Genomic DNA, 14,964 nt, shown 5'->3' on the forward strand with positions numbered 1-14,964 from the left:
CAACAGAAAGGGCATATCTGAGCTTTTGTTTTGGTGTTATCGTAGGGACCGCTTGTTCTGCCCATGACCAGTGGAAAATGGTCCAAACATAGGGGGTGTTGTCAATGTAGGCAACACTGTTGTTTTTGGCAGCAAATTTAGATTATTTTTAGCTTTAATATAGTCTCTTGAATAGTTTTAATTTAGTTTCAGTTTTTAGTCACCTGGAATGTTTTAGTGTATCATAACATTTTAGTCGACTAAATCTACAGTTGATTTAGTCGACTAAAATGTGTTTTGGCGGGCCTTGATGACTGTTTTTTTCACTTGCTGAAAATAGCTGATCTACAAGCTCACAACGCGTCGCAGCGCGGCACGTTGTGGGCTTGTAGAGCTACTATTTTCAGTTTAATATCACCAGCACATACAGTTCAGGGATATGACATATCCAGACTTCCAGAGCATGTGAGTTGCCCCCCCTTATATTCCTCTCTCCCCCCCTCCCCCTCTCTCCCCCCTCCGTCTCTCTGCAACTATTGGCTCATGTGTCACACCCCCGTTATGCGATGCTCAGAATGAACACACCTTCCAGCCAATCACAGCGTGCAATATCTGCGGACGCATTCCATTCCACCCACACATTTCATCCTCCAATCCCGTTCTCATACTTTGAGGAGCGGTTGTCTTATTGCGTGGTATATTCGTGCATCAAAACACAGCAGTTGACTGGCAGTCAATGCCATTTTACATTGGTTTTTTGTAATGTTTTTCTTTGTGGCTTTCGCCTTTATTTTATATATTTTTGAGTGGTGCAACCACTCCTACAACCAGCAATGTCCGTGTATGTACCTGTTTGTGTACCTGAATGAGCACGAGTATGTGACTTATTAATAGCAGTAGGGGGCGCCAGAAACAGAGAGAGGGGTAGTGCTGTGTCTCTAATGAGAGAGAGAGAGAGAGAGAGAGAGAGAGGGGGGGGGGGGAATTGCACCACTCAGTTCACACGTGTGTGATTTTTTATGGAGGGACAGACAGTAGGCTGACAGGAAATGGGGGGGGGGAAGACATACAGTAAAGGCCGTCGGGATCGGGAGTCGAACCCGCGGCACACTGCCAGACTGGATTACCAGCCAAGGTGCCTGGACCGCTGAGCCATGGCCCAGGCCCATTTTACATTATTAATTATATCACTACATAATGTGATATCATATCAAATAAGCATTATGTCAACAAGGATATAGGGTGATCTGAAAAGGGTATGCCAACTTGTGTTCTGACTTCTGAGCCGTTTATAGTAGCCTACTGTCGTCGCATTGTCATGCTTTGGTTCAACTTTGTTTTGCTTGGCCCTGTTTGGAAGATTTCGGTGATGCAAGGTTCAGGCCCGGGAAAACTTGGTCCCGCGGACTGGCACCGGTCTGTGTACCGGCACCGGTCTGTGTACCGGCACCGGTCTGTGTACCGGCACCGGTCTGTGTACCGGCACCGGTCTGTGTACCGGCACCGGTCTGTGTACCGGCACCGGTCTGTGTACCGGTGGTTGGGAACCTCTGCTGTAAATGACTCCAGACTGCTATTTATACTGTATGTTAACCCATTCTGAACGGGAACCCCTGGTCATGCTTTTTTGCATAGTATTGTGTATATTTGTCTGCCATTATAATGTTTTCGATGAGTGGAGTACATGAGAAGAACCCCAATGGAAACAAAGCCAAAAGGCTTTCTGGCGTTCATCCTTTTAGCAGACTCTCTTTGCTTGTCCATGCAAAGTGTCAACAGCTTGAATGCCGACAATTTACGGCCGTCTTTCAGGCTAGACTGTCTATGTTTTAAACTAAGTGACCTTTTGAACAGCCCTGTGCACAGATCGCCGAGTTGCTTGTCGTGAAAATCCACTTTTAAAACGGTGTAATCGCTTGTTGTTGTAGTGTTGAAAAATATTCCAAAGTGCCGACCACAACAACAGACCGGACAGGGGAGCCGCGCGCTGCTAGGCAGGTTTTCCCATTGCAAACAATGGGGACACAATTTCTCATAACCCTTTGCACGCCGGAGTGATGGTCCTTTTTGTGACGGCGTCATCAAAACGCGTCTCATCGCGTCCGGTGGATCTGCCCGTATGACTTTAAAAAATAAAAACGTGGATTGAACAATGAAAACATAACTCGGGCAACTCGCGAATCGCAGGGAAAGTGTTCTACGATGAATGAACTCGAGCAACTGTTAAATAAATCTGTCGGTGAGCACTTATAACACAGTTGAGACAATAATAATGAGACAGACACAATTCTGAGAGTATTGGAATAAATTGTATTCGAATACGGAGACAGTAGTGAAACGTTACAATGGAACACCGCGTACTGACTCAACACATCTCAGTCAGGCTTCAGCTTAAATACATTATTACCCCCCCCAGGGGTAGGTGGGTCTTAACACATGACATCAGAAGACCCCTCCAGACCACACATGTCACAGGTCACAGAAAACAGCTTCTCATGGCTTGGTTTATGATGTCCTTAAAATGTACACGCATTCCACATTTCCTTGACACAACTCGTAAATAGAAGTCAAAGTGTTTTAATTAATAAAGTATTCAATCAATAATTCAGTATGGCGTGCCTACTGTATATGCCCTGCTGTCGCACACCCAGTCCAACTGGTTGTGGGGAAATCACTTAACAAACAGAGGATTTAAATAACATGATGGATTAAATACAGACAGGAGTGTGCAGAGAAGAGAGGATTAAAGTGACTTAAATATGGAGAGCAGTGTGAACAGTATCGGGTAGAGAAGTGGATGAGATCACTTTACATTTCTCTAAACCAATAAATGTAATTCAAATATGGAAAGAGAGCTACTTCTACTGAGGTAGAGGTTGGGGAATTGGGGAGTCTCTGTTGCATTGGACATTGTACTGAGATAAAAAGAGCAGTACATGTTGACGCTGATGATGGGATGACAGGAGATGGTCAAATCTGATGAGCGTCAGAGAGAGTATTTAGTGGCTGTTTACCTCTGTGGGGAACCACTATGTCTGATTCAATATGTCTGACTGTCACATGGGCAACATAACCACAGTTCAAGGACACGTTATGCAAGATGTCGCTGGTTGGGTATATAGCGGAGATTGTACCAAGGACGGCACAGCCATTCTCAACTGGGTTTTCACTGGGAGCTGAATACTGAACGGTTGCGTTAACCGTGCAGGTTTCAGCGCCTCCTGTATTCAAGAAATCAACCGTTTCTGTCAAATCCGTTCTTTGATCTGTGACCCTGTCACAGGACTTTTCCTGACCCACATTTGGCATCCAAACCCACTGACTTTGGGCAAGTAGGCAGACATGTGGTCTGTCGGTTGGCTGGTGAGCCCTTGTGTTTTGAGTGTCTCTCTGGCCACATTCCCCAGTGGGATGAGCACTGAACCCAAACTGGCTCAGAGGGGCTAGAATGTGTTGAGTCAGCTGCTCTGCAACCCTCATCTCTCTCTCTGTTGCTGCTCTCACACGCTATTTATACGCACCCTCTCCAACCACCGAGCATACCACACACACACACACACACGCACGCACGCACGCACGCACGCACGCACGCACGCACGCACGCACGCACGCACGCACGCACGCACGCACGCACGCACGCACGCACGCACGCACGCACGCACGCACGCACGCACGCACGCACGCACGCACGCACGCACGCACGCACGCACGCACGCACGCACGCACGCACACACACACGCACGCACACACCTCTCATCTAGATGCGCACATGCACTCACACACACACACATCATGGCAGAGCCAGAGTACACACAGAACTCGGCAGACTCAACAGGGCTTTGCAAGTACTAATATACTGTGCACACTTAGACACTATTTAGTGACACAGATGAGTGGCTATAGGACCGCTCATCAGCTCTCAGTTGCGCAGAATTACTCAAAAGGTATTTTTGGGCCCAGACCCATACTTTTTCTTTCTGTCTTCAATCGTATAGACAAGTAGATGTACTGACCTTTTAGGCAGAAAGCTAGACACCGTGAATGTGACCAGTTCTCATGTACTCTGGAGGACTCATTCCGGGCCTGTGAAGACCGGCATATGCAGCTCTGTTCAGGTTACTGAGGTACCACTTTTTTAATTATTATTATTTCGTAGCTCAAGAGCTTTGCAAAAGCATTACATCTGAGTATAGCTGCAATAACAATTCTAAAATGGTTAAAATCCTAGAGACACACACACACACACACACACACACACACACACACACACACACACACACACACACACACACACACACACACACACACACACACACACACACACAAAAGATCTTTCCACATTGGGGACTTTCTTTTGTGCAGGATCATGCAGTCCGCACACTTGAGGTGCTATAGAAGTCTTTTCTGTTGCACATACAAAACGTTATTTTGCAATTGTTGTTGTTTGATATTACTTCCTTTTATACTATTCCTATTAATCTAGCCGTTAAGTAAGCTCATCTTTGTGTCCATCTCTCTCTAAATGCACGTCAACGTTGGTCAGTATTCACGCGTGAAACCTGTTTGACATGCTGTGGAAGTCTAATCCTACATGCTTGCATCATGTGACACATTCACATGTCAAAAGAGACCGACACACACATGTTCACCTTTAACGGTGTGCACTCACGTAACTCTTCATTTAATTTCAGTCGCTGCTCAGCTATGTACAGTTAAGGGGAGGAATGGTGAATCGGGTTTACATTCCACACATGTTTAGGTAGACATTGGGGCGATTTTTGCATGGACTGGATTGAGCATGTCTCAATTAGCTTGTTCTCTAGCTGAACTCTTTTGTCCTGCGCGTGTCCTATGAGTGTCCTGGTTCAGTTAACAATGCTCATTCTGTGCCATAGCTCCATCCACCATCTGAGTCACCGTTCAGGAATGTATTGGCTACTGGTTCACACACACACACACACACACACACACACACACACACACACACACACACACACAGTAGGAATACAAGTTGCAAAGGTTACTGACAATCTCTGGTGACCACCTCTGAGTGGACCACGCTCAGCAGCAGCCACTACGAGGACTGATCAGAGCTTTTGGGGTTAGAATTTTTACAGTGGCCATTTGGAAAATTTTATTGGCCTAAAATATTGTCTATATTCATATATTCATGAATCCACTTGCTGAGCAGGGGGCTTAATCCACTTGCTTATAGGGGTTTATATGTGATTTTCAAAATGTCATTATGCTTTATGTGACATATCAAACTATAGGCCTAGGGGGTATTCATGATTCTGAATGCATTCCACGCATTAGTTTTGCACTAAACACGGCCATATAGCCACTTGCCCAAATGTGCCCAAAGTGTGCTGACCTCATCACATTTGTCATGACTGCTATTCATGAATGTATGTATATATAGTAGAGCTGGGACTCGACTAAAAACATTAATCTAATTAATCAGAGGCTTTGTAGTTAATTAATCTAGATTAATCGCATTTTAATCGCATATCAATATTCAACCTGAGAACAGCGAGAAACCATTTTTTTAATGTTTTTTGGTATCCCAGTGAATCAATGAATAGTGACTACAGGATACCACTCATTTTCAACATTTTACTGTCATTAATATACCTGTTGTGGAAATAATAATAGAAAGTCACCCCATTCTGTGTTGCCTAGAACTGGAGGTCTGAAAAGAAAATAGTAACAGTAACAAGTACATCTCAGTGACATCACAAAGCTGTACTTACTTCATATTGTTACTGTTTTTTCTCAGACCTCCAGTTCTAGGCAACACAAAATGGGAGGATGGGGTGACTTTTTATTATTTCCAGTTTTCAGTACTATAGAAAAGCGCCCAGTGAGAAACGTTCCGCGGTGAAAAAAAAGGTGCGATTAATTTATCTGTAGTTAATCGCGATTCATTTTTCTGTAGTTAATTAATCTAAATTAATCGCAATTATTCCCGGCCCTAATATATAGACAATATTCTAGGCCAATAATAATAATATACTATATATACCAAAATTTCCCACTCCACACCCCGGCCTGCCGGACTACAGGTAAAACAGCAGCAACATAGACTCATATACAGCAGTGTCTTGTGCAGGTGAGATCACGAACAGCAGATATCACACATGTCAGTGTGTGTACATAAGTTCCTGTGCAGCAACAGCAGAGCGCAACCCCAATCATATTACACACACACACAGATTCCGGGGCATTTATATAGATGGTATTCAAATGGGGATAAATGTATTATTAACTTATCTGGTATAAGGGCAGGTGTTGTGTGTCTATTCCACTCCTGTAGGCTATACAGTATGCATCTGGGAGGATAAATGGCCGGAAATTATGTACAGCAAAAATGTGTTCATACATTGAATTGATGGAAAATCTGAAAGGTTCAGAAGCATACCAGTAGCTCCACAGCAACAAAGTTGGTTTGGGTACTACTACTAAACCTACAAACACAAACAAGGTTTTACAAATGACTTTTCAAATCACTATTCCATGCATTTGAGTTGCAACGTACTTGTTCGTGCAGGCAGTCGCAGGGATTATGTGTCTTGTAGAAATAGTTCTTGTATTGGAAGAATTGTTATTTCAACAATTAATTGGAATATATATGCCTCTGTCATGTTGCCGTATTTGATAACCAGATTAGAAAAGAAATATACGCCATGCAAGGCTGTGGTTTACCGTGTTTTTCAAAGGACTATACTAGGGTCAGCTCTGCGTGGTGCTTCCTACTCCTCATCCATGGTAAACCACAGGGTCTCGGTTTGGGGGGGTGTGCAGAATATGGTCACCCTCCTAGGGCCTAGAGAGCGTGTGAGTGAGTGTGCTGTGCATTGAACATACCTATCCAAGGCACATGCTTTAATATTTACCCAATGTTAATTCAACATTGCTACGTACACTGGTGTATAATTCTAAGAGTATACTTGCATGTGCATGGCCCACCGCCTGTGCATGTCCCAGTACGTCCCAGTCACTGTTTACACAGGGAGAGATGAGGAATGCCCCTGGGGCAGAACTGGGAACAGGCGTTGTCTCCACCGCGTTTGCATGACTTAGACAGTTTAGGAAAATGTACGAAGGAGCAGAGATAAGCAAAGGTGATGCTAATGAGTTGGCAGGATATATCGCGGCCGTACAGTAGATCTGTCCGCTGGTATAATCACCTCTAATGAGACGCATCGTTCTTCTGTTGTGGGGTTAACGTGTGACAGCTCTCTTAAAGTTTCAAGTGCACATTTGACACTTGAACGAGTTGTGAGTGTGAGAGACGTGTCCTTGTTGGGACACATGTAGCGGTGTCTGATCAGGATATGGTTCGATTCTGTCTGGAGACCTTTGTTGATATGTTGTTCCCATCTTTGCTTCATCGGTCTCTTTACTGTAAATGAAGCAAAAATAAAAGAGTGTCTTTCTTATTGGGTAGAAATATAAATGTGAATTGTGTTGTGTTTAAGTCACTTGGTCTATGACTTTGTGCGTTGTTGACCTTTTACTACTTTCTATCAACTTGTAAGCGACTATCTTCAGGGTGAGAGATTCAGTGAAAATGGCATGTCTACTCTACACAACGCGTTGCAACTCGAAGATACAGTATTTAGTGTAGATTGACAACAAAAGGAGGCCTAGCATACATACAGCCCTGGAGGACTTTGGTCAAATAATTACAGTGGTTAATGGAAGAAGATTCTTGTTTAAGGATATAATAGAGCGTCGCAGTCCCGCCCGGCCCTACCAGGGCCCAGGAAATGATTCCCCGTTCATTTTCCTCAAAAAGTATTTATTTAAAGACCTTTTAAGCCTCGTACATGGCCAACTCGAGTTGTGAGAAATCATGACGGTAAACACAATGTTTTGGGCCAAACAAAGAATTAGAAAGTAGAAAAAAACGGCAGGTTACAACAACTTTTTCTTGTTGTTTTTATTCTTTGGAATTATTTTCGAGTTGGCTTTGTACGACACTTAAAAGGTCTTTAAATAAATACTTTTTTAAAAATGTCTATGGGAAGAAATGCATTGGGAATTATTTCCTGGGCCCCTGGCCTGGCCAAGGACTGTCTAAAGAGGCAGAGACGCGAAGAAGACCGTACGGGGGACGCCATGTTGCTCCATGGAAGGAAAGAAACATGCGCAGTTGAGACCAGGAAGTTGTACATGCACACATTTGGGCATGTACAACTTCCTGGTCTCAAATGGGCCTGGCGTCGTCATGAAAGGGAGCGGGACTGCGACGCTCAGTCTATAGTCATACTAACTATAACCTTTGTGAACTGATGAAAATAAAATTGCCATATGACTGTCTATACGTCCTCAGATATCCGTATGAATTGGATTGCAAGAGTTGTTTTGGTTGGAGCCATTGTTTCGGATGAGCTACTGTACTGTACTGTACTGTACGTCCTAGGGTAGATGAAATCGCACAATTGATATCTCTGCTGAACAATTCATTTGATGATGTGTGTGGGTGTCTAGGTTCAGTAAATGAGCAAAAATATTTAGTCTATGCTGGGTTCGTTGTTTACTTGGTATCCTAATTTTCTTTGAGGCACTATACAGTAGGTTAACTAGGTTATTGTTCTCTCTCTCTGCTTATGTGACTATTTACCTTGTTTGTTGACTGCCACTAGCTGGAGTTCATTTACTCTGCTGCTTAAACTCCCTGAATTTGGATAAGAGCATATCTGCTACTGTAAATGCCTTAATTGTACTTTGTTTGGTATGTATTAGCCAGGGATATGGTGGAATTAAATTAACAGTTCTGTTGTGCATAGAATACCTTTTTATAGAATGAGGGAAATGGAAGCATATACATGGACTTCAGTGACTCAGTATTGTTGTAATGAATGAATCAGCATTGCTGCAATATTGGGTCACCCTAAACAAGTAACAAGCCAGCCTTAAGGAAGGTCAGGAAGGGGCTTGGCATGAAGAAAAGAATACCAAGGGCTCACAGCAAAGCCCCCATTTCCTGTGTCCTTGTGGAAGATATACTGCCTTCCCTCTTTCTTACTTCTCTCTGTCTCTCTCCCTGTCTCTCTCTCTCTCTCTCTCTCTCTCTCTCTCTCTCTCTCTCTCTCTCTTGCTATCGCGCTGCTCGTATGTCCTGCCTTAAACGTCCAGTGAAATACAAAAAACAGAGCATACGTGCAGAGGAAGTGGAGGATTTCTTGTGGAGTGGGGTGGAGTACATCGTTGATTACACTGAGTGTCTGTCTGTCCACCACTATAGTGTCTTCAGCAAACACCACCACAGCAGCTACTGTGCTTATCGGGGCCATCATTACTCAAATGCTGTCTTTCAGTTTTATTTCCACTGTTCAATATTAATTAAAAGGTAATTTCACAATATCAAACGTTAGTTACGTTGGACCAGGCTTTAAGAAGAGGACTTTCCATGCCAATATTATCTGCTCGGCACCGAAAGGTTGGTGTTGAGGTGTGTGTGTGTGTGTGTGTGTGTGTGTGTGTGTGTGTGGGTGGGTGGGTGGCTGGGTGGGGGGGGGGGGGGGGGGTTCAATCGGCGCCCTACGGTCGGACGCCACCAGTTGCTGATGCACCATGTTGGCATGCCAGGAAGACAGAATAGCTGGCTGGCTGTTTGACAAGGCTTGCTTGGAAAGAGGGAGGGAGGGAGGGAGGGAGGGAGGGGGAGAAATGCAAGTGAGAGGGAGGAGGAAAATAGGGAGTGTGTGTGTGAGAGCACAGCTAGGAAGAGTTCTCAGCTCTCTCCCAGTGTGTGTGTGAGTGTGTGACTGTGTGTGACTGTGTGATACTAGCAGTGTATAGCACTTGCAGAGTCTGGCAAGTTCCATTAACTTCTCTGGGATATGACAGCAGGATCATTAGGTACATAGGGGTGCCTTCTGTCAACCACATGGTACGTACCAGAACCAGCCGTTAACCATCTGCTTCTTATGTGTGTCAGTAAAGTAAGCTACGTTTATATGCTGAAAGAGAACAGATGTCAGGAAATACCTTTTTTCCCTCCAATGTCTGCTTGACAGAGGTGTCTGTAGTTGAAACTCATTGACTCTACTGGCTGTATAGGGACAAATGACTTGTCTTCAACAGACATAAAGGTGGACACCACACACTACCTAGTAGCCCATGGGGCTACTAGTCATTTGGCTTCTTCTGCTCGGGACCGGCGCCACCACAAGGACTTTGGTGTGCGTATTATTCCTATTGTACATACAGTAGTGGCTGTAGGGACAAACCCAGTTCATAGGGAAGTGGCATACTTGTGAATAGTGTCGAGGTGGCTGTCATATTATGTGTGTATATGAGTGCATGCACATGCAGCTCATATACTCTCCACGGTGTGTGTGTGTGTGTGTGTGTGTGTGTGTGTGTGTGTGTGTCTGTGCGCGCGCGCGCCCTCCATTTAGTTGGAGACAATATTTCCATGGCTCTTGTCACCAACGTGCCTGTTGGTGTATCCGCAAGCCTTCTAATTAAGTTTGTGTGTTTCATTGTTTACTGAGAGATCTGCGTGTGTGTGTGTGTGTGTGTGTGTGTGTGTGTGTGTGTGCCCTTGCGTGTGCGCCTGCACGCGGGACATGAGTAAGGCACAAGTACGTCACATTTACTAGTGTGTGTGTAACTATGAACCTAGTAATTTCTTTACAAAGTTGGACTTTAACAAAAACTAAAGTTGAAATGTTTTTGACGCTCTCTGTGCTTCATGTTTCCTCTCTCTCCCTTGACTCCTATGCTGCTGTCAGGCAGCTCTCTCTCTCTGTGGTGTTGTGAGTCAGGTAGGAGCTGTTATCATTCGGTAGTTTACGTCACCTCTAAACAGCAGAGGCATGCTCAGACACTGCCCCGGTATCGCTATGTGGCAACACTCAGCAAGTTTGAAGTCCATCTCCCTTTCACTCATTACTTTCTTTCGCGCTCTCGCTCTCGCTCTCTCTCTCTCTCTCTCTCTCTCTCTCTCTCACTCCCACCCACTCTCCCTCTCGCTCGCTCTCTCTCTCTCTCGCTCACTCCCACCCACTCTCCCTCTCGCTGGCTCTCTCAATTCAATTCGGTTCAATCATGCAAATGAGCTTTATTGGCATGAGAAATCCTACATGTTCCAAAGCAAGTGTGTGTCAGGTAAAAACAATATAGAAACAAAGAAATGTACGTACGATTTAAAGGGAATAAATGTGTTGTGTAAATTGAGCCTATATGTCACACTTCCAAAGCCACACAAGTGTTAATTAAGCCACAAAAGTGTTAATTTGCTGTTTGGAATAGTTATACCTGTATAACTATTCACATAGTATAGGAGTAGGCGGGGGTAGGTTGGTGTACACTGTAAAGCTTTTTGGAACACATAGCAGTCTGTCTGTCTGTCTGTCTGTCTGTCTGTCTGTCTGTCAGACAGACAGTATACATACAGTCATACACATATGACTGCACACCCACTCCAGCTCGTGCTCTGTATCCTCAGCTGTGTGTGTGTGTGTGTGTGTGTGTGTGTGTGTGTGTGTGTGTGTGTGTGTGTGTGCTAACATACTGTACAGATGTGTGAGCAGCTGTAATCAGTTCCCACTTACTTGATTCACATTATCTTGTAATTTGGCACTAACTTGTGTCAGTTGACTGAAATATCCACGATTGTCACTTTTATTGACCATGTTGTACTATTATGTTGGACACAGAAGGAAATATCATGTGTTGTTGTTGGTTGCTCACATAGATCGTATGCAATATAATATATAGCAATAAAAAACTAACATATTAAAACAGTTTTAATGCCGGGATTAAACAATCGTGTTTCAGGTTTCACCGCCGTGTTTTAAGAGCCACGTACGCGCTGACTGCTGAGTTGCTGGTCTTGAAAATCCACTTTTGGTGTTTTAACTTAAGCATTATGTTGTATTTTAGCTATTGAAAAATAGCAGATGTACAAGCTCATAGCGCGCCACTCGGTGGCGCACTATGAGCTTGTAGATCTGCTATTTTTTTGAAAAATCGTGAAAATGCGGCACACACACATCTTTGAATATATATATTCTTTTCAGAAGACTTTTCGACGTCAGGCCTAAATGGGTTAAAACGGTGTAGTCATATTGTCATATTCAAACATAATATTCCAAAGTGCCAACCACGCCACGGCAACACAACGGAGCAGGAAGCACCGGCTAGCCAGGGGGGAGGCAGTCATTCTAGAGACTATAGGATTGTTTTTTTGTGAGGGTACCTAGTACCTACTATACCTACCCTTAGGGCAGGGGTAGGCAACCTTATAGGCACCAGTGCCAACATTGGCACAAAGGAGGGTGATCACTGGCACACTGGCAAGTGTGTGAGAGAGTATTTTTGGTTTTAAATGAGTCAAATCCCTCACATTTGTGTGTACATTTCATCCTGCATTCTACATTCAGTAAAACTGAACTGTTATTGCCCTGAGTATAATGATCATTATAACAACGTGAAAGAAAATATTTAAAAAGAAGGAAAAACTTTATATTTGTGGTCAAGCAAAATAGGTTGTCATTATTAATTAATGTTGATATCTGGCACGCTGACGATCTAGAAAATAAAAACATGGCACTTAATTTAGAAAAGGTTGTAGACTCCTGCCCTAGGGGACACGGGGAGAACATGTGAGGGTATCTACCCTAGGGGACACGGGGAGAACATGCAAACTCCACACAGAGAGGCCCTTTCGCCAACCCCACCTATAGGGTATATGGGCACTGATGACGCAGAGGACGGCAACACGCCCCCAGCCCCCACAGATTTAACCCAGGACCTTCTAGCTTATCTGACTGCGCCACCGTGCCCCCTCACTGCTTCTTATGAGATAATTCCTCAATAATAGTTGCGTGTCCATTTGGTTAAAATGTATGATATACAGTATATATATAGACAAGTAAGACGCGCAAACGCGAGGAAGCGAACGCAGCTCGTACATATTTGGGTTTTGGACGTATAGCTGCTTTGGGGACTGACTCCTTATATGGTTATGGCTGAGTCATGGTGACGTAACAGCGGGACAGACACACACACAGACAGACAGACAGACAGACAGACAGACATGATCTGCTAGGTCTCATAGTTAGTGCTCACTGCGTTCGCAAATTAGATATAATTTTGTATTATTGAGATCTATCGGCCTATTCATGATGGTTACATAAGTCTGATTTAACATGGAGCTCTGAATTTACAAGGCTCCAATATGGATGTAGGATTCGAGTCACATTGACTTCTTCCATTATAAATTACATTTTACAATTTAAAAAAGTATCAATTATGAGACAATAGTGGCAGTACCTCCTGTTGGTTGGTGCTGATCGGTCAACTGGCAAAACGATGATGTTTTCGCTCCTGTGAGTCTTGTCTGTCTGTCTGTCTGTCTGTCTGTCTGTCTGTCTGTCTGTCTGTCTGTCTGTCTGTCTGTCTGTCTGTCTGTCTGTGTGTCTGTCTGTCTGTCTGTCTGTCTGTGAACAGCTCAGGACCGCTGGTCCGATTGCACGGACACTCCCGGAAGAAACTCCACCCTGAATGTTTTAAATTGTCCTCATGGTGATGCTATGAATGGTCCACGATCCACATTTTATCCAATACCTCTTGAACCGTAGGTCGTTAACAGTACAAGTAAAGACATCACCTTGATTAAGGCTGCACGATGTTAGACAATAATGTGATATTCGATAAAGTTGTAATTTTTTTTGCTTCAGGTTAAGTTTAGCAAACTAAAGACATTAATATGTCTTTGGTATGGCACAATGAAGTGTGCTTTTTAGACCAATTATTTATGAATAATGAATATTGTTGTAAAAAACATCAAAGTAAAGGACCCACATGTCAAAAAGGATGGTGTGATCCTAAAGTCTTTGTCTGTGTTTGCCCGTAGAATGTTGAGAAAAAGACTGCCGAAGCAGACAACCCGCAACACTCAACGGTAAAGAAAAAATCACACCTGTATGAACTGAGTGGTGCAACTCCCCTCTCCCCCTGCCTCTCTCTCTCTCTCTCTCTCTGTAATTAGCACTATAGGCAACAGTGCAACACTATCTCTCTGTTTCTGGCACAACAGCGCCACTTTTGCCCCTACTGGTACTCATAGCCACACACATAGCCACACACATAGGTTAACACAGGAACACAGACATTGCTGTTCCTTGGAGTGGTTGCACCACTCAAAAACGTATAGGTGCAAGGCTCGATGATACATGTAATGAGAGAAATAAGGAAATGCCAGGACTCAATACATGTCCTTTTCACGTGATTTATTTACCTCTGACGAGCAAACAGCGAACGCGTCTCGGCTTAGTGGGCCTTCCTCAGCGTTGTGACAAGACAACAGGAAGTGAGGTGTTTATATATGAGATACAATCAAGTGCAATTGAATACAGGTGTCAACTGCTATCGCCTTGAAAGATATCAACACGAATATGGTACCAAGACAGGATACATTTCATGTGCGAATAAAGGAATAGTAAAATGTAGATGCATCACAAGGAGCTATATCGCAAAGTACCCCTCAAGTGACTGGAAAGTTTATAGACCTAACAGACATTAATTAACTCACAATTTGAACCTCTACATGTTTGACCCATCATTATAGAAGTAGTTCGCTGTAGTTCGCTGTCTGCTCGTCAGAGGTGATGTGAAAAGCACGCACGCATGGTCGCACGCACACACACACGCACACACGCATGCATGGTCGCACACACGTACACACGCATGCATGCCAGTATTGAGTGCTGGCATTTTCTTCTTTCTCTCATGTCCATAGAATGTAGCCTACAGATGAAGTTGGCTACTGGCCAACTCCCATGGCACCCACAAGTCTTTTTGATCTTTTTATCCACTTATTGCTCACTCATGCCCACTCCGCATTGTCCCTCTCTGGGACCCAGGAGGACATCAAACCATTGGAACAGTTTAGCAGCACGAGTGACTTATAGAGAGGTCGCATGTTGACCTTTGAATGAATGCACTATTTCTGCCTTTCCTTTC

The 14,964-nt window shown here is 44.0% G+C and overlaps 1 protein-coding gene across 4 annotated transcripts in view; it reads left to right on the plus strand.

Moving 5' to 3' along the window:
- The window catches only part of ksr1b (kinase suppressor of ras 1b), a 64,946-nt gene that overhangs the window by 21,696 nt on the left and 28,286 nt on the right, over positions 1-14,964 (plus strand). Inside the window, exon 1 of one of the 4 annotated variants that reach the window (XM_080771796.1) lies at positions 3,873-4,103. The exons of 2 other annotated variants lie outside the window; for them this stretch is intronic. Coding sequence is in view for 1 of the 2 variants with exons in the window: in XM_080771795.1 (XP_080627921.1) it covers positions 9,878-9,880 (3 nt within the window). In the remaining variant the exon portion in view is untranslated. Of the gene's footprint in view, positions 1-3,872; positions 4,104-9,744; positions 9,881-14,964 lie in introns of those variants that run through there. One more of the 4 variants, XM_080771795.1, reaches the window with a different exon arrangement.

The sequence above is a fragment of the Protomyctophum bolini genome, assembly GCF_963924005.1.
Source record: "Protomyctophum bolini genome assembly, chromosome: 9".
In the NCBI taxonomy this organism is placed as follows: Eukaryota; Metazoa; Chordata; class Actinopteri; order Myctophiformes; family Myctophidae; genus Protomyctophum; species Protomyctophum bolini.